The following is a 19,489-nucleotide window of genomic DNA, read 5'->3' as shown; positions in this document are numbered from 1 at the left end:
GAAGGGAAGTGTCAGAGATGGACCATGTAAAGGTGAGAGAAGGGTGGAAATTGGAAGCAAAGTTGATAGTTTTCTAGTTCGGGGCGGGAGCAGGAAGCGGCACCGATACAGTCATCAATGTACCGGAAAAAGAGTTGGGGGAGGGGTGCCTGAGTAGGACTGGAACAAAGAATGCTCGACATATCCCACAAAAAGACAGGCATAACTAGGACCCATGCAGGTACCCATAGCGACACCTTTTACTTGAAGGAAATGCATGGAGTTGAAGGAGAAGTTGTTCAATGTGAGAACAAGTTCAGCCAGGCGGAGGAGGGTGGTGGTGGATGGGGACTGGTTGGGCCTCTGTTCCAGGAAGAAGCGGAGAGCCCTCAAACCATCCTGGTGGGGGATGGAGGTGTAGAGCGATTGGACGTCCATAGTGAAGAGGAGGCGGTTGGGACCAGGAAACTGGAAATTGTCAAAATGACGTAGGGCGTCAGAAGAGTCACGGATGTAGGTGGGAAGAGACTGGACCAGCGGAGAAAAGATAGAGTCTAGATAGGAAGAAATAAGTTCAGTTGGGCAGGAGCAGGCTGACACAATGGGTCTGCCGGGACAGTCCCGTTTGTGGATTTTGGGAAGGAGGTAGAAGCGGGCTGTCCGGGGTTGCGGGACTATGAGGTTGGAAGCTGTAGAGGGAAGATCTCCAGAGGAGATGAGGTCAGTGACAGTCCTTTGGACGGTGGCTTGATGTTCGGTGGTGGGGTCATGGTCCAGAGGGAGGTAGGAAGAGGTGTCTGTGAGTTGGCGTTGAGCTTCTGCAAGGTAGAGGTCGGTACGCCATACAACAACAGCACCACCCTTGTCTGCAGGTTTGATGACCATGTCGGGGTTAGACCTGAGAGAACGGAGTGCCTCAAGTTCAGAGGGGGACAGGTTAGAGTGAGTGAGGGGGGCAGAGAAATTGAGACGACCAATGTCTCGCCGACAGTTTTCAATTAAGAGATCAAGAGCGGGTAAGAGGCCAGGGTGAGGGGTCCAGGTAGAGGGAGAATGCTGGAGGCGGGTGAATGGGTCTGCTGGTCGGGGGGAGGACTCCTGGTCGAAGAAGTGAGCCCGGAGGCGGAGGCGGAGGCGACGGAAGAAGAGCTCAACATCATGCCGAGCGCGAAATACATTGAGGTGGGGGCGTAAGGGGATAAAACTGAGACCTTTGCTGAGTACAGAACGCTCAGCATCAGAGAGGGGGAGGTCAGAGGGTATAGTGAATACACGGCAAGGGGTCAGATCAGAAGGGGTGGGGTCAGAGGGAAGTGAAGCGGAAGGAGGATCTGGAGGGGCATTAGTCCCCATCAGCTGCTGAAACGTTAACTTTGCTTCTCTCTCCACAGATGCTGCCAGACCTGCTGAGTATTGCCAGCACTTTGTTTTTGTTTCATATAAAAGCAGCTTAGCAATTACCCTAATCATATGGTTCTGTTGAATGAATTGGAAATCCCACATCCTTTCCTTTTGATTTCAAATGCATTTATTTGGGTTGTACATTTGGGGATTCTGCCAAACTTTTCTGTGGATTAGGCAAATTAAATATGGTTACAACTGCATTTGATGATTAAATAGTTAATTACTAAATACATGTAATAAAAGCAAAATACTGTGGATGCTGGAAATCTGAAATAAAAACAAGAAATGCTGGAACCACTCAGCAGGTCTGGCAGCATCTGGGGAAAGAGAAGCAGAGTTAATGTTTCGGGTCAGTGACCCTTCAGAACTAGCAAATATTAGAAATGTCAAAGGATATAAGCAAGTGAGGTGGGGGTGGGGCAAGAGATAACAAAGGAGAAGGTGTAGATTGGACAAGGCCACATAGCTGACCAAGAGGTCATGGAGCAAAGGCAAACAATATGTTAATGGTGTGTTGAAAGACAAAGCATTAGTACAGATAGGGTGTTAACGGACTGAAGATTGAACAGCAGCAAGTACAAACATGAAAAAAAACAGTGGGTAAGCAAACTGTAGAAACTAAGACGAAATGAGGTAAACAAAAAAAAAAAAAAATTGTAAAAAAGAAAAAATAACAATAAAAATAAAATGAGGGGCCTGAAATTATTGAACTCAATGTTCAGTCTGGCAGGCTGTAGTGTGCCTAATTGGTAAATGAGATGCTGTTCCTTGAGCTTGCATTGATGTTCACTGGAACACTGGGAGGAGGAGGAGTTGTTTACCATACAATACTGAATATTGGAAGCTATTCCCAACGTACGTGCAGTAAAACAGAAGAAAGCACAGCTCTGGGCATGTACTTAAGTCTTTTGTTCAATGTGCTCTTGGGATGTCATCCCTAATTGCCCTTGAGAAGGTAGTGCTGAGCTGCCGCCTTCACCTAATGCAGTCCTTGGGGTATAGGGAGGCAGCTCCAGGATTTTGACACTGCAACAGTGAAGGAATGGCGATTATAGTTCCAAATTATGATAGTATGTGACTTGGAGAATTTGAAGGTTGTGGTGTTTCCATGCGTCTCCTGCCCTGGTAATTCTAGGTGGTAGAGGTCACTGGTTTAGAAGGTGCTGTCAAAGGAGGCTTGGTGAAGTGCATTTTGTAGATAGTACACACCACTGCCACTGTGCGCTGGTGGTGGAAGGGGTGAATGTTTAAGGTGGTGGATGGGGTGCCAATCGGGCGAGCTACTTTGTTCTGGATGGTATCGAGCTTCTTGAATACTGTTCGAGTGGCACTCATCCTGGCAAGTGGAGAGTATTCCATCACACTCCTGACTTGTGCTTTGTAGATGGGAGAAAGGCTTTGGGGATTCGGGAGGTGTTTCTTGCTGCAGAATTCCCGGCCTCTGACCTGCTCTTATGGCCGCAGTATTTATATGGTTGGTCCAGTTAAGTTTCTAGTCAATGGTAACCACCCCAGGATGTTGATGGTAGGGGATTCAGCAATGAGAATGGCCCTGAATGTCAAGGGGGGGATGGTTAGATTCTCTCTTGTTGGAGATGGTCATTGTCTGGCAGTTGCGTATTGCAAATGTTACTTGTCACTTATCAGCCCGAGCTTGAATGTTGTCCAGATCTTGCTGCATGTGGGTACAGACTACTTCAGCATCTGAAGAGTTGCAAAAGGTACTGAACACTGTGCAATCATCAGCAAACATCCCCACTTCTGACCTAATGTTGGTGGGAAGGTCATTGATGAAACAACTAAAGATGATTGGGCTGAGGACACTATCCTGAGGAGCCCCTGCAGTGATGTCCTGGAGCTGAGATGATAGACCTCCAATAACCACAATAACCATCTTCATTTATGCTTAGCATGACTTCAGCCATTGGTGAGTTTTACCCTGATTACCAATTACCTCAATTTTGCTAGTGCTTCTTGATTCCACATCTGGTCAACTGCTGCTTTGATGTCGAGGGCGGCCACTCTTACTTCACCTCTGAAATTCAGCTCTTTTGTCCATGTTTGTGCCAAGGCTGTAATGAGGTCTAGAGCTGAGTGGCCCTGGCAGAACCCAAACTGAGGATTGGTGAGTAGGTTGTTGCTGAGTAAGTGTGGCTTGATAGCACTGTCATAGATGCCTTCCATCTTTTTGCTTATGATTGAGAGTAGACTGATGGACCAGCAATTGGCCTGATTGAATTTGTCCTTTTTGTGGACAGGACATACCTGAGTAGTTTTTCACATTGTCGGATAGATGCCAGTGTTGTAACTGTACTGAAACAGCTTGGCTAAGGGTGCAGCTAGTTCTGGAGCACAAGTCTTCAGTACTACAGAGAGATAGTGTCAGGATACATAGCCTTTGCTGTATCCGTGCCTTCGGTCATTTGTTGATATCGGACGGAAAGAATCGAATTGAATAAAGACTGGCATCTGTAATGGTGGTGACCGAAGGAGGCACAGATGAACATGGCTGAACATGGTTGCAAATGCTTCACCCTTGTCTTTTGCATTGACCTACTGGTCTCTGCCATCTATCAGGGTGGCAATGTTTGTGGAGCATCTTTCTCTAGTTAGTTGTTTAATTGTCCGCCACTATTCACAACTGGATGTGACAGGACTGCAGAGCTTTGGTCTGATGCGTTGGTTGTGGAATCACTTGGCTTTCTCGAGAGCTTCTGTTTAGCGTGCATGTAAGCCTGTGTTGTAGCTTCACCAGGTTGGAACCTCAGTTTTAAATATGTCTGGTGCTGCTCTTGGCATGCTCTCCTGCACTCTTCATTGAACCAGGTTTGGTCCCCTGGCTTGATGGTAATGGTAGAGTGAGGGATATGCTTGGCTATGAGGTTACAGGTTGTGGTTGAATACAATTCTGCATATATCACATAGTGCCTCATGGATGCCCAATTTCGAGCTGCTCTGAGTCTATTCCATGTAGCATGGTGGTAGTGCCACACAACACAATGAAGGGTGTCCTCAGTGTGAAGACGTGACATGGTGTCCACAAGGACTGTGCAGTGATCACTCCTACCAATACTGTCATGGACAAATGCATCTGCAACAGGCAGTTTGGTGAGAATGAGGTCAAGTAGGTTTTTCCTTCTTGGTTCTCACCATCTGCTGCAGTTCCAGTCTTGTAGATGTGTCCTTCAGGACTCAGCCAGCTTGGTCAGTACTGGTGGTACCGAGCCACTCTTGGTGCTGGCCATAGAAATCCCCTATCCAGAGTACATTCTGTTCCCTTACTACCTCAGTGCTTCCTCCAAGTGGTGTTCAACATGGCGGAGCACTGATTCATCAGCTGAGGGAGGGTGGTAGGTGGTAATCAGGAGGTTTCCTTGCTCGTGTTTAACCTGAGACTTCATGGGGTGCAGAGTCAATTTTGAGGACTCCCAGGACCACTTACTCCCAACTGTATCCCATTTTGCCCCCATTTCTGGTGATCTTCCCTGCCAGTGCGACAGGACATACCGGGGATGGTGATGGAGGAGTCTGTGACATTGGCTGTAAGGTATGATTCTGTAAATATGTCAGTCGTTCACCTCTCCCAGTTTTGGCACAGATCCCTAGATAGTTGTGAGGAGTACTTTTGCAGGGTTGACTGGGCAGAGTGTGCCTAGGACTATGCCGGGTGGTCCATCTGTTTTTATTTTTTGACTTTTCTGTAGTGGTTTGATACAACTAGCGGTTTGCTAGGCCATTTCAGAGAGCAGTTAAGAGTCAACCCATTACTGTAAGGTAAGGATGGCAGATCTCCTCCCCTGAAGGATATTGCTGAACCAAATGGGTTTTTACAACAATTTGGTAATTTCATGATAATAATGAGCCTAGCATTCCAGATTTATTAATTAATTGAACTTAAATTCCCCTAGATGCTGTGGTGGGATTTGAACTCGTGTCTCCAGAGCATTAGTCCAGTAAAATGTACCACTATGCTACATGTATAAAACTGTGCTCACTAGCTTCCCATATCTAGTGTTAGACGAGTAAGATCAGAAACTTAAATCATTTGAAGTTTAGAAAGTTGGTTTCACATTGATTTGAATTGGATCCAAGGCAGGTAAATGGAGTTGAGATACAGATCAGCCATGATCTAATTGAATGGTGGAACAGGTTTGAGAGGCTGAATGCCTGTTCCTTGTTGGTATGTTTACTTTATTACTATGTGTGTGCAACTAAGGTAATAGTGAGACTATTCTTGTAATGTTCTTGCAAAATGCTGAAGTGATACTGATTTGGCTTCAGTTGTATTACTGGGAAGTGTAAAACTAACTGAAGATGTTTTTTCAGTTCACCTGTAATTAAAGAAAGAAATCTGTGAACTGCATGTTTCCACTTGATGCAAAGAAGTGTTCTTTGCCATTTTAACACATCTGGGGCTGAAAGTAATAAATACCCAGAAATAAATTCCTCTTTCTACAGCAGAGTGAGTAGGTGTATTATTTCCACTTGTTGAACAGGCTTTTTTCTGTATAGCTTGTTTGCCCTGGATATAGTCATAATATCCTGCAGCACACTGAATGATGCCTTTATGTATCTTGGTAGAACATTCTGTTGCTGGTGACGTTCTTGTTTCCCAGCAGAGGGGAAAACCTCTGTCAGCTTCTCCTCTAGTTGTTAACTATAAATAATACACGGGGAAATCAAAACAAAGCTCACTAATAGAGACCATAGGCTGGAACTCCCCTGAGAACAGCTGGTACTATTTTAACATCTGAATTTGGCACCAGATAGCCTGAGACTTAACAGCTTTTCACTGTAGCTCACAAAGACTTCTGTTCAATATTTCTTGATTTGTGCATATCTTCTTAGCCAATATAAAGGTTTTGGGAGTGAGGGGAAACTAGTTCTCACTGGTATTTTTACAGTCTTCTGCATGATATACTGATTAGGTGAAATATGAATCCAAAGTCAAGACCATAAAGTAAAAATGAGATATTATGGCTCAAAGTATTATCTGTGAGACTGACAGAAATTTTATTTAGAAATCTGTCCCATCCCCATTATGAACCCCCTCCCCCCCCCACCCAAACACATGCACAATTGCGAGAGGGATTAACATAATAGAGTTGTCTGTCAATGTTCATCTATGGGCAGTTGCTCTTTGCCAAATTTCAAGTCTTGGAGCAGATTTTATCTAAATTCCTTATCTGTCCTTCCTTTACAAAATGCGAATGTTCTGGAAACTCAGATCTGTGTCTGTGTGCACACAGTCCTGCTGGGGCTATTTTATTTCTCTGCATTGTAGCTTGACTGCTGCAAAAAAGATGCTTGAGCTGGGCACTTGACTTTTGTAGAATTCTATAAACTTCTGATATCAAGGTCAAAGAGGTTTATGTCGGACAGACTAACTTAGAAAAGTTGAAGAATAAAATTTGAAACAAAATAGTTATGTAAAGTTTTTTTTTTTTGGTTCTAAAATCAATAAATTGATTCTTACCACCTCCTATTTTGCCTACTTTTCAAATGGTTCTTGACAGATTATGTAAGAACATACATGTCAACAATGTTCATTTCTTTTAGTGTTGTGTGAAACTGCAGTTAACTCCTGGGTCTGGAGGGAGCAAAATTATATCAGTAGATAAGAGAAATCTTTTAGTTCTGAAGTGTTGAATTGGGAGAACCAAGTTTGAGTCCTTGTTGAGCTGAGATTTACACATTGAAATGGATGTGCACTTGAAGGAAATAAACTTGCAGGACTATGGGTCGGAGTGGCACTGGAGAGTGGCATGAACTTGATGGGCTGAATAGCCTCTTTCTATGCCATAAATGACTCTGACTTTCATGATGGGGAGGGCAGAATGGCTGACTGTGACGAGAATATGGTCCAAAAAATCATTTCCGCCCTGTTTTGAGAAGGGCTGATCGTGGAATGAGACTCCTACCCTCTTTCAGATTGAATCAATTTCCGTTAAGGAGAAAAATAGCTTGGAGTCCAGGAGCTCAGTTAAACTGGATTCAACATTCAGTATTGAACAACTCCACCTAATGATCATCTGATCAGCTGCCTCTGCTGCATCCTTCTCTTCCACCAGCCAGCCTGGCCATACGTCCTATAATGCTCCCCCCTGCACCAGCCCTGAAGTCACATCTTCCTTCAGTTTCTCTCCTTTCTCCCCTCATGCCTTCTCTGAGCTCATCTTGTCCGTGACACCCACCTCCTGCACCCTCGCTGCTATTCCGACTAAACTACTGATCGCCCAGCTTCCTCTCCTGGTCCCCATGTTAGCCGATATTGTAAACTTCTGTATCTTCAGGTGTTGTCCCTCTCTTTTAAATCTACCATCATCACCGCTCTCTCCAAAAAAAAAAAATCAGCCCTTGATCCCACTGCCCTTAAAAACTACTGTTCCATCTCCAACCTCCCTTTCCTCTCCAAAGTCCTTGAATGTGTTGTCACCTCCCAAATCCATTCCCATCTTTCCCAGGACTCCAAGTTTGAATCCCTCCAATCAGGTTTCCGCTCCTGCCACAGTACCGAAACTGCTCTTATCAAAGTCACAAATGACATCTTATGTGACTATGACAAAGGTAAACTTTCCCTCTTCATCCATTTCGACCTGTCTGCAGCCTTTGACACGGTTAACCACACCATTCTCCTCCAATGCCTCTCCACTGTCATCCAGCTGGGTGTGACTGCTCTCAGCTGGTTACCTTCATATCTATCTAATCGTAGCCAGAGAATCACTTGCAAGGGATTCTCTTCCTGCTCCTCTGTAGTTACCTCTGGTTCCCCAATCCCCCAAGGATCTATCCTTGGCCCTCTCCTATTTCTCAACTATATGCTGCCCCTTGTCGACGACATCCAAAAGGACAATGTTAGTTTTTGCATGCATGCTGATGACTCACCACCAGTTCTCATGACTCCTTCACTGTTGCTAATTATCAAACTGCTTATCTGACATCCAGTACAGGATGAGCAGAAATTTCCTCCAATTAAATGTTGGGAAGAGTGAAGCCACTGTTTCGCTCCCCACTCTAAACTGCATTCTTTAACTATCGACCTCATCCCTCTCCCTGGCAATTGTCTGAGATTAAACCAGTCTGTTCACAACTTTGGTGTCACATTTGACCCCAAGATGAGCATCCGACCTCATATTAGTGCCATCACTAAGACCGCCTATTTCCACCTTGGTAACAATACCCTGCTTCGCCCCTGCGTCAGCTCATCTGCTGAAACCCTTATTCATGCCTTTGTTATCTCTGGACTTGACTATTCCAATGCATTTCTGGCTGGTCTCCCACATTCTATTCTCTGTAAACTTCAGGTCATCCGAACCTCTACTCTCCATGTCTTAACTCGCACCAAGTCCCGTTCCCCTATCACCCCTGTGCTCACTTGCCTACATTGGCTCCCGGTCAAGCAAAGTCTTCATTTTAAAATTCTTATCTTTGTTTTCAAATCCTTCCATGGCCTCACCCCTCCCCATCTCTGTAATCTCCAGCCCCACAACCCTTCTAGATATGAGTACCTCTAATTCTGACCTCTTGTGAATCCCTGATTTTAATCACTCCATCATTGGTGGCCATGCCTTGAGTTGCCTAGGCCTCAAGCTCTGGAATACCCTCCCTACCCCTCTCTGACTCACTTTCCTCCTTTAAGACACTCCTTCAAACCTATCTCTTTGACTAAGCTTTTGGTCATCTGACCTAATATTTGCTGCATTTAATGGATATTTAGTATGTCAGAAATGAAAGGTTTTCAGAGATTTTTAACTTTGAGGAAAATAAGTTAGGAATTGAGTAGAATATTTATAAGGTTTTCTTAGTGCACAAGAAAGTCAACTGCAGGATTAGAAATGACTGAGCAGTGGGTATACCTCCGACACTGAAGTTGCATTATCTGAATTATTTAGAACCTAGAAGAAAATCGACAGTTATTCCAATATTTTTGTTAAATTTGTGCATTTTCTATTTACTGATGCACTCATATTTGTAAAGCAACAGTATATTTCTAAATTTCTGAAGAAGTCTTTAAATTTTCAAGTACTGTTTTTAATACAGCCTTTCTACACAGGTCAGAAATAATGACTTTTTTTTAGAAAAAAAGGGTTTTACCGAGGATGCAGCAAGTTTTTGTTTTCCATAGTAACTTGATTGCAGTATATTTGCAATTTAGAAAGACCTAGGCAGCAGTTACGGGTTATAAGTCCAGCTCAATTGGCGTAGAGATTGGGCGCCATGGGTTGCCTTTGTCGGTGGGAGAGGTCATCGCACCTCACTGGACAGCTACCGCCCGCCTCAAACCGGGCAGTCCCCGGTCAATAAGGTTCTGTCCCGCCACAGTCCACCTGCTTCAATGGGTGCTTGGAGCTCAGGGTCATTGCCCGAAAGGTGGACTGCAACACCGCACCAAACAACATGAAAAAAGGAAAGAAGGTACCAGCCCTTCACTTTGCAAGCTGGAACGTCAGAACTATGTGTCCTGGCCTGTCGGAAGACCTTACACAAATCAACGATTCTTGGTAGACTGCCATCATTAACAACGAGCTCAGTAGACTCAATGTAGACATTGCAGCACTTCAGGAGACACGCCTCCCCGCGAGCGGATCTCTAGCAGAGCAAGACTACACCACCTTCTGGCAGGGCAGGGATCCTGAAGAACCAAGACAGCATGGAGTGGGCTTCGCCATCAGAAATTCCTTGCTCAGCATGATAGAGCCTCCCTCAAAAGGCTCGGAACGCATACTGTCCATCTGACTGCTCACCACCTCTCTGGTCCAGTACACCGACTCAGCATCTATGCTCCAAGACTCTGCTCCCCTCCTGAAGTTAAAGACCAATTCTACGAGAAACTCCATAACATCATTAGCAGCATCCCCAACACCGAACACCTGTTCCTGCTGGGGGACTTCAATGCCAGGGTTGGGGCCGACCATGACTTATGGCCCTCCTGCCTTGGGCGCTATGGCGTTGGAAGGATGAATGAGAACGGGCAGAGACTGCTTGAGTTGTGTACCTATCATAACCTCTGCATCACCAACTCGTTCTTTCACACTAAACCCTGTCACCAGGTTTCATGGAGGCACCCAAGATCACGTCGTTGGCACTAGCTGGACTTCATCGTCACAAGGCGAGCCTCCTTAAACAGTGTTCAAACCACACGCAGCTTCCACAGTGTGGACTGCGACACCGACCACTCCCTGGTGTGCAGCAAGGTTAGACTCAGACCAAAGAAGTTGCATCATTCCGAGCATCAACACGAGCAGAATTTCTCATCCACAGCTGTTAAACATTTCTAAATTCACTTGTAACAGCCCTTCAAAACGCTCCCACAGGGGATGCTGAGACCAAGTGGGCCCACATCAGAGATGCCATCTATGAGTCAGCTATGACCACCTATGGCAAAAGTGCAAAGAGAAATGCAGACTGGTTTCAATCTCGTACTGAAGAGCTGGAACCTGTCATAGCCGCTAAGCGCATTCCACGGCTGAACTACAAGAAAGCCCCCAGCGAGTTAATATCCGTAGCACTTAAAGCAGCCAGAAGCACTGCACAAAGAACAGCCAGGCGCTGCACAAATGACTACTGGCAACACCTATGCAGTCATATTCAGCTGGCCTCAGACATCGGAAACATCAGAGGAATGTATGATGGCATTAAGAGAGCTCTTGGGCCAACCATCAAGAAGATCGCCCCCCTCAAATCTAAATCAGGGGACATAATCACTGACTAACGCAAAGAAATGGACCGCTGGGTTGAGCACTACCTAGAACTGTACTCCAGGGCGAATGCTGTCACTGAGACTGCCCTCAATGCAGCCCAGCCTCTACCAGTCATGGATGAGCTGGACATACAGCCAACCAAATCAGAACTCAGTGATGCCATTGATTCTCCAGCCAGTGGAAAAGCCCCTGGGAAGGACAGCATTACCCCTGAAATAATCAAGAGTGCCAAGCCTGCTATACTCTCAGCACTACAGGAACTGCTATGCCTGTGCTGGGACGAGGGAGCAGTACCTCAGGACATGCGCGATGCCAATATCATCACCCTCTATAAAAACAAAGGTGACCGCGGTGACGGCAACAACTACCGTGGAATCTCCCTGCTCAGCATAGTGGGGAAAGTCTTTGCTCGAGTCAGTCTAAACAGGCTCCAGAAGTTGGCCGAGCGCGTCTACCCTGAGGCACAGTGTGGCTTTCGTGCAGAGAGATCGACCGTTGACATGCTGTTCTCCCTTCGTCAGATGCAGGAGAAATGCCGCGAACAACAGATGCCCCTCTACATTGCTTTCATTGATCTCACCAAAGCCTTTGACCTCATCAGCAGACGTGGTCTCTTCAGACTACTAGAAAAGATTGGATGTCCACCAAAGCTACTAAGTATCATCACCTCATTCCATGACAATATGAAAGGCACAATTCAACATGGCGGCACCTCATCAGACCCCTTTCCTATCCTGAGTGGCGTGAAACAGGGCTGTGTTCTCGCACCCACACTCTTTGGGATTTTCTTCTCCCTGCTGCTTTCACATGCGTTCAAGTCTTGTGTGGAAGAAAATTCCTTCTTCAGAAGATCAGGGGGCAGGTTGTTCCACCTTGCCCGTCTAAGAGCCAAGTCCAAAGTACGGAAAGTCCTCATCAGGGAACTCCTTTTTGCTGACGATGCTGCTTTAACATCTCACACTGAAGAGTGCCTGCAGAGTCTCATCGACAGGTTTGCGGCTGCCTGCAATGAATTTGGCCGAACCATCAGCCTCAAGAAAACAAACATCATGGGGCAGGATGTTAGAAATGCTCCATCCATCAATATTGGCGACCACGCTCTGGAAGTGGTTCAAGAGTTCACCTACCTAGGCTCAACTACCACCAGTAACCTGTCTCTAGATGCAGAAATCAACAAGCGCATGGGAAAGGCTTCCACTGCTATGTCCAGACTGGCCAAGAGAGTGTGGGAAAATGGCGCACTGACACGGAACACAAGTCCAAGTGTATCGAGCCTGTGTCCTCAGTACCTTGCTCTATGGCAGCGAGGCCTGGACAACGTATGTCAGCCAAGAGCGACGTCTCAATTCATTCCATCTTCGCTGCCTCCGGAGAATACTTGGCATCAGGTGGCAGGACCGTATCTTCAACACAGAAGTCCTTGAAGTGGCCAACATCCCCAGATTATCCATACTACTGAGTCAGCGGCGCTTGAGGTGGCTTGGCCATGTGAGCCACATGGAAGATGGCAGGATCCCCAAAGACACATTGTACAGCAAGCTCGTCACTGGTATCAGACCCACCGGCCGTCCATGTCTCTGCTTTCAAGACGTCTGCAAACGCGGCATGAAGTCCTGTGACATTGATCACAAGTCGTGGGAGTCCGTTGCCAGCGTTCGCCAGAGCTGGCGGGCAGCCATAAAGGCGGGGCTAAAGTGTAGCGAGTCGAAGAGACTTAGCAGTTGGCAGAAAAAAGACAGAAGCGCAAGAGGAGAGCCAACTGTGTAACAGCCCCGACAAACAGATTTTTCTGCAGCACCTGTGGAAGAGCCTGTCACTCTAGAATTGGCCTTTTATAGCCACTCCAGGCGCTGCTCCACACACCTGACCACCTCCAGGAGCTTACCCATTGTCTCTCGAGATAAGGAGGCCAAAGAAGAGTAGTTATGCAGATGCACAAATGGGTGTCTAAAATAAGTGACTACAACTATCCATTTTTAAAAATCTAGTGTTTTCCTGCCTTTAAACTTTCTGCACTGAGTGTTTGGGTCCATTACAACAATCTGATTTTAAATTGGTTTTAGATTACCTTTTATACAGAGCCCAAAATGTAAGAGAACACAAAGTTTGTCTCTGAGCATAGATAATTTTATATAATAGCTGCAGGCTCCTGTTTTCTTTCATTTCCATTGTATTTTCAAGTGGAAAATGGTTATCACTATCATAAAATGCAAAATGTTTGCTGTTCTTGGAGAAAAAAAAAAGCCACCGAGGCATTAGGAGACTGGTTGATAGTAAGTCAGAGGGACCCAAACATGTCTTGTCTTATAATAGCAAAATATGCAATGCTCCTTTGAAAGATAGCGTTGACCCCAGTAGTAGGAAATTGAAATCAGAGTTACTGTTTTTAGTACAGGAAGTTTATGACTTGATCTTGAACAGGAATTTTGCTATTGGTATGTCATCATAGAAATTACAGCAGAGAAGGTGGTAATTATTGGGTCTTTGGGTCTGTGCCTGATCTGGCTGTTCAGCTGGAACTATCCACTCTGTCCATTTCCTTTATCTTATGAAATTTTCATGTGGTTCATGCTTCAATTATCATTTGCGGTAAGACATTCGATGTTCAATTAACACTGTGTAAAAGCATTTCTTCAAATGTTTTCTCCCCTTGTTATAATTCTGAGTTTAGACCAGTTCACTTTTGTCAGTGTACCAGCCAAATACCTGGTGAATTGTCTGATTTGTGAGAACATCAAAAAAAAAGTTGCAAATAATCATCAAAATGGATTGCTTCGACACTGAAAGGGAACAGATTGATAACAGCCCTGGAACTGTTACTAATTTAAAGTTGCCTTTCTGCCCAATGCGTGTTCAAAGTGCAGAGAATTTCATAAAGTAGCTTTATGTATTTCAAGAAACTGTCATTCGACATAAGAATTTGCCAGGAGAGCTGGGACAACATTGAATATTCATCCCATTTGTATGTACTTTATTTTGTATGGTATTTTGCCCGTGTAGCTGCTTTGTGCCAACTTACTTCATTTGGTAACACACCAGCCTCAGACAGACACTTGTGGGTTCAACCCGTCTTATGGATTTCGGCACATTACTGCACCAGGTTGTGCCTAGATTCTGAGGTGCATTGCATAATTGGAAGTGCCATCTTACAAATAGAAGGACCTGTCCAGTGGCTTAGGTAAACCTAAAATTGTCCACTACTGTTCAGAGATCTCATGGGACTATTTGTACAACAGTAGCAAGTTCTTCAATATTCTTGCCAGCATTCTCCCTCAACAAACATCACCAAAAAAAAATCTGGTCATTTATTCATTTGCTGTTTGTCCGACCCTATTGTGTTCAATTTATCTACATAACAGGGACTACATTTCTGAAGTAATCTGTTGGGTGCAAAGCACTGTGGGACTTTCCAGATGTGATGAGGCTGTGCATGAATTTAGTTTTATTTCTGGAGATCGTCTAATTATAAATGAACATTAATTTTAGCCTACACAAGTAGGTTGGTAATATTTTCCTAATTTTTTGATTGACGGGAGGAGTAGTAGTTGTCTATGCGAATTCCAATAAGTACTTATGATGAGGGTAACTTTTTTTTTAAATCTAAGCAATGCTAACTCAGCATTGACAGTATCTCAGTCTGATTATGGAGAGAGTTGTTCATGCATTTGTGCAAAGGAATGGTGTTGGAGAATACTGAATATTCAAAAATAATTGAATTTGACTTAGTATACAATTAAAAAGTCTTTTCTATAAAGAAGTTATTGCAAATAGAAAATGCAAACCATAAATAAGGCTGTATTAATTGAAATCTGAGGGAATTAATCCTCTGCTAATGCCTTCATAACTAGATCCAGCAGTGGGAGCATAATCTGGAGAAGTTTAATGTGGACCTGTTTCGAATGCGCTGTTACCTGGCCAGTCTACAAGGAGGCGAGCTACCCAATCCGAAGAGTCTCCTTGCAGCAGCCAGCCGGCCTTCCAAATTGGCACTTAGCAGGCTGGGCATCTTCTCCGTTTCTTCATTTCATGCTCTGGTAAGGATACACTGAGAAATTGTTTGAGGGATATTTGGCATTTTCTATTCTACTTCTTTCCCACAGCCACCCCTTTTCACATTCAGAGCAAAACTTAGGGTCATCATGTAATAATTATATAAATTATGCAATCAGAAAAGTTGGTAATATTACTTAAAAGCGCATTAGAAAAATGAATAGTGGCAGAGGACAGCCTATGTGATTCCTATATTTAAAAAGGGGGAAAGTCCATAGAACTATAGACCAATAGTTTAACGTTGGTAGGAGAGCTAATGGAATCATTGCTCAAAGATGTAATGGAAAACTTCTTGAGACAGAAAATGAGTGAGTAGTCAGGATGGATTTCAAAATGAAGGTTTGACCAAGCTTATTGAGTTCTTTGAAAAAAATAACAGGGTAGATGAGGGTCATGTTTCACAAATATGTTTTAATAGAAATTCATTGGTGCTACGGGACTCGTGTTTTTTAAATTCAGATTACTTATTAAAATATCCTGAAACCAAAATAAATTTTTTAATATTGCCATAGAAATAATGTATTTACATAGAACATAGAACATTACAGCGCATTTAAAATGTAATTAATTGTAAATCAGGTGGCCATGCCGGTCCTGGTCAAATGCAAGAAAGCCCAACTTTGCCGAGAGAAGTAGATCTAATTAAATGCTTCCTTTCCTCTGTCAGTTCTCTTTTTTTAATTCTTTCATGAGATGTGGGTGTTGCTGGCAAGGCCAACATTTGTTCACATCCCTAATTGCTCTTGACAACTGAATGACTTACTAGGCCATTTCAGAGGGTATTCCAGAGGGTATTTAAGAGTCAACCACATTGCTGTGAGTCTGAAGTCATATGTAGGTCAGACCAGGTAAGGACAGCAGATTTCCTTCCCTAAAGGATATTGGTGAACCTGATGGGTTATTACAACAATCAATAGATTCAAGAGACTAGCTTTCAATTCCATATTTTTAATTAGTTGAATTTAAATTCCCCCAGCTGCCATGGTGGGATTTGAACCTGTGTCCCAAGGGAATTGGGCCTGGGCTCTGGATTACTAGTCCAGTGACATTACCACTACCACCATCTCCCCTTAGCTGTCAATGAAATGTATGAAGGAAACCAATTATGCAGAAATTTAGATGGAAATCAGTGGAAGATTGATGTCTTGTAAACCAACTTTTTTGAGATGTCATTTTTGTTTTTTTTTTCCTATGAGCTAACAAAAAATTAGACATAATAATTAGTTGGCTGCATAGTGTGTAATACTGAGTCATAAAATGCAAAACATTACCATTACACCACTTGTGCAGTCAGCCCATTGAGAACTAATGTTACATAGATGGGAATTAATGGTATTCAATTTGCATGGGAATAGCAAAAATGGAAACATTCCCTTTGTGATTGAGGAAGCGTTGCTTGGAGACTATTAAAATTAAATTTTAGCAAGAACTGAGTCCACACTTCAGGATGAAAAATTGTCTGGCTGTTAAAGTTCTAATAGCTGTGACATGGGTATTTCCCTTTACACCTTGATATGGAATGTATCACAGACTGATGTTCTTCGATCATAGAAAGTCTAGGCCAAGAAAGCACCATTCACTCAATTTAATTCCGGCAATTACATTTCACTTCATTGTACATTTCAGCAACCTACTTTACCTCCTAAAGGAGGTACATAACCACATGTCAAGCCATGTGAATTTTCTTCCTGTCCCCAAAGTATATCATGAAATTCCAAAATATCTACCTAACATTTCAATCTACACCATTGTTCAGCTCTGACAAGTTGTATTTGGAGATCTGTTTATCCTACTGACCTTCAATGTTCTCAACCAAGTACACTTTTTAATGAGTTAGTTGATTTAGCATTACCTTTTCTATTCCATCTACTATTACTACCAGTAGGTTGCTATTTGAGTAAGTTGGTACACCTATAAAATGGACTTTTTACTTAGATGCTATGTTCTGCACAGCAATGATGCAAGTTAATCTTCCACATTTTTGCCCTGTTTGTAATTTAATTGTCTAGGTTTTCTATGTTACTGTGTTCTACGTGTTGCTCTGAAAGGTAAGTGTTTTCAGAACAATGGGGTGCTTGAGAACAGCAAATGATTTGAATCCATATTGTTAACTCCCGATCAGAAGTTTTGTAAAATTAAGGAACAGTATGCCATGTAAGATCACAAACTTTGCTGTCCTGACCATGTTTATTTTAATACATTACATTTTCCAGTAGTTTATTAAATTAATTTTATTTGCTGCTTCTGCCAGTAGAGTTACTAAGACTGCCATTTAACCTGGAATCAGTTTAACTACCTCAAGCATGCATTTAATGCAGCATGCCCATAATTAATATTTGTAGTTCCAAAAAAAAAATGTTGATAAATGCTAGGGATAAGTATTCCAATGATTTCTTTAAGAAACCTCTGGTGAGAATGTAACCATATAGCTCTTTTAAAAAGAAATTTATGTAATGTATGTGAACTATGTTTTCTTAATGTATGTATGTCCCATAGAGTATGTATTTCATTGAATAAAGTAAATGCTTTTAGTTCCATCCTTCACTTTTCACAAATCACCAGTTGTACCTTTGTAAATCCCATAAACTAGGATTAAGTGACACATTCTTTGCTCCTCCCAATCCTTTAAAGAGACCTTTTACTTCATTGGTGACTCATGCACTGCGATGTGGAATGGACAGTCCGATTATTTTTGGAATGCTGTAGCAAAGTACCAACACGAGCACAATGTGCCTTATGGCTGCCTCCTTTGCAATAAAACTTTATGATTTATCTTGTTTGAATATCTAGTTAAGTGACTACTTATTAATCTAAAATTCAATTATTTTCAAAACTGACTTCTCTGATCATTTTGGTTAAATACCACAATAAATGCAGCTTACCTGCTATAAAGCAACTGAATATGGACCATTTTAAAGTTCTGTAAATAAAATTAATTTGCAACCTCAAACTTTATCATAGGCACTGCAACAAAATTTAGGAATCTCATATAGCTTTACAAAGTTTAAACCCTTCAGGAACTGAAGAATTTAGATTGGGGGTGGCTGTTTGAGGGTAAATCATCTGACGTGGGAGTCTTTAAAAGGTCAGTTGATTAGTATTCAGGACCAGCATGTTCCTGTGAGGAAGAAGGATAAGTTTGGCAAGTTTTGGGAACCTTGGATAACGTGGGATATTGTGAGCCTAGTCAAAAAGCAAAAGGAAGCATTCGTAAGGGTTGGAAGGCTGGGAACAGCTGAAGCACTTGAGGAATATAAAGACAGTCTTCTTTGGCCTCCTTATCTCGAGAGACAATGGGTAAGCGCCTGGAGGTGGTCAGTGGTGTGTGGAGCAGCGCCTGGAGTGGCTATAAAGGCCAATTCTAGAGTGACAGGCTCTTCCACAGGTGCTGCAGAAAAATTTGTTTGTCGGGGCTTTTACACAGTTGGCTCTCCCCTTGCGCTTTTGTCTTTTTTCCTGCCAACTGCTAAGTCTCTTCGACTTGCTACGCTTTAGCCCTGCCTTTATGACTGCCTGCCAGCTCTGGCGAACGCTGGCAACTGACTCCCACGACTTGTGATCTATGTCACAGGACTTCATGTCGCGTTTGCAGACGTCTTTGAAGCGGAGACATGGATGGCCGGTGGGTCTGATACCAGTGGCGAGCTCGCTGTACAATGTGTCTTTGGGGATCCTGCCATCTTCCATGTGGCTCACATGGCCAAGCCATCTCAAGCGCTGCTGACTCAGTAGTGCGTACAAGCTGGGGATGTTGGCCACCTCGACTTCTGTGTTGGAGATACGGTCCTGCCACCTGATGCCAAGTATTCTCCGGAGGCAGCGAAGATGGAATGAATTGAGACGTCGCACTTGGCTGACATACGTTGTCCAGGCCTCGCTGCCATAGAGCAAGGTACTGAGGACACAGGCTTGATACACTTGGACTTTTGTGTTCTGTGTCAGTGTGCCATTTTACCACACTCTCTTGGCCAGTCTGGACATAGCAGTGGAAGCCTTTCCCATGCGCTTGTTGATTTCTGCATCTAGAGACAGGTTACTGGTGATAGTTGAGCCTAGGTCGGTGAACTCTTGAACCACTTCCAGACCGTGGTCGCCAATATTGATGAATGGAGTATTTCTGACGTCCTGCCCCATGATGTTCGTTTTCTCGAGGCTGATGGTTAGGCCAAATTCATTGCAGGCAGCCCCAAACCCGTCGATGAGACTCTGCAGGCACTCTTCAGTGTGAGATGTTAAAGCAGCATCATCAGCAAAGAGGAGTTCCCTGATGAGGACTTTCCGTACTTTGGACTTGGCTCTTAGACGGGCAAGGTGGAACAACCTGTCCCCTGATCTTGTGTGGAGGAAAATTCCTT

The 19,489-nt window shown here is 43.7% G+C and overlaps 1 protein-coding gene across 2 annotated transcripts in view; it reads left to right on the top strand.

Moving 5' to 3' along the window:
• LOC137376374 (rho guanine nucleotide exchange factor TIAM2-like) overlaps positions 1-19,489 on the top strand; it is a 438,770-nt gene that overhangs the window by 204,099 nt on the left and 215,182 nt on the right. For both annotated transcript variants that reach the window (XM_068044808.1, XM_068044809.1), the window contains one exon: positions 14,933-15,118. In XM_068044808.1, coding sequence (XP_067900909.1) covers positions 14,933-15,118 — 186 coding nt within the window. The remainder of the gene's footprint in view (positions 1-14,932; positions 15,119-19,489) is intronic.

Source organism: Heterodontus francisci, chromosome 13 (assembly GCF_036365525.1).
Source record: "Heterodontus francisci isolate sHetFra1 chromosome 13, sHetFra1.hap1, whole genome shotgun sequence".
In the NCBI taxonomy this organism is placed as follows: domain Eukaryota; kingdom Metazoa; phylum Chordata; class Chondrichthyes; order Heterodontiformes; family Heterodontidae; genus Heterodontus; species Heterodontus francisci.
This window is presented reverse-complemented; position numbering and strand designations above follow the sequence as displayed.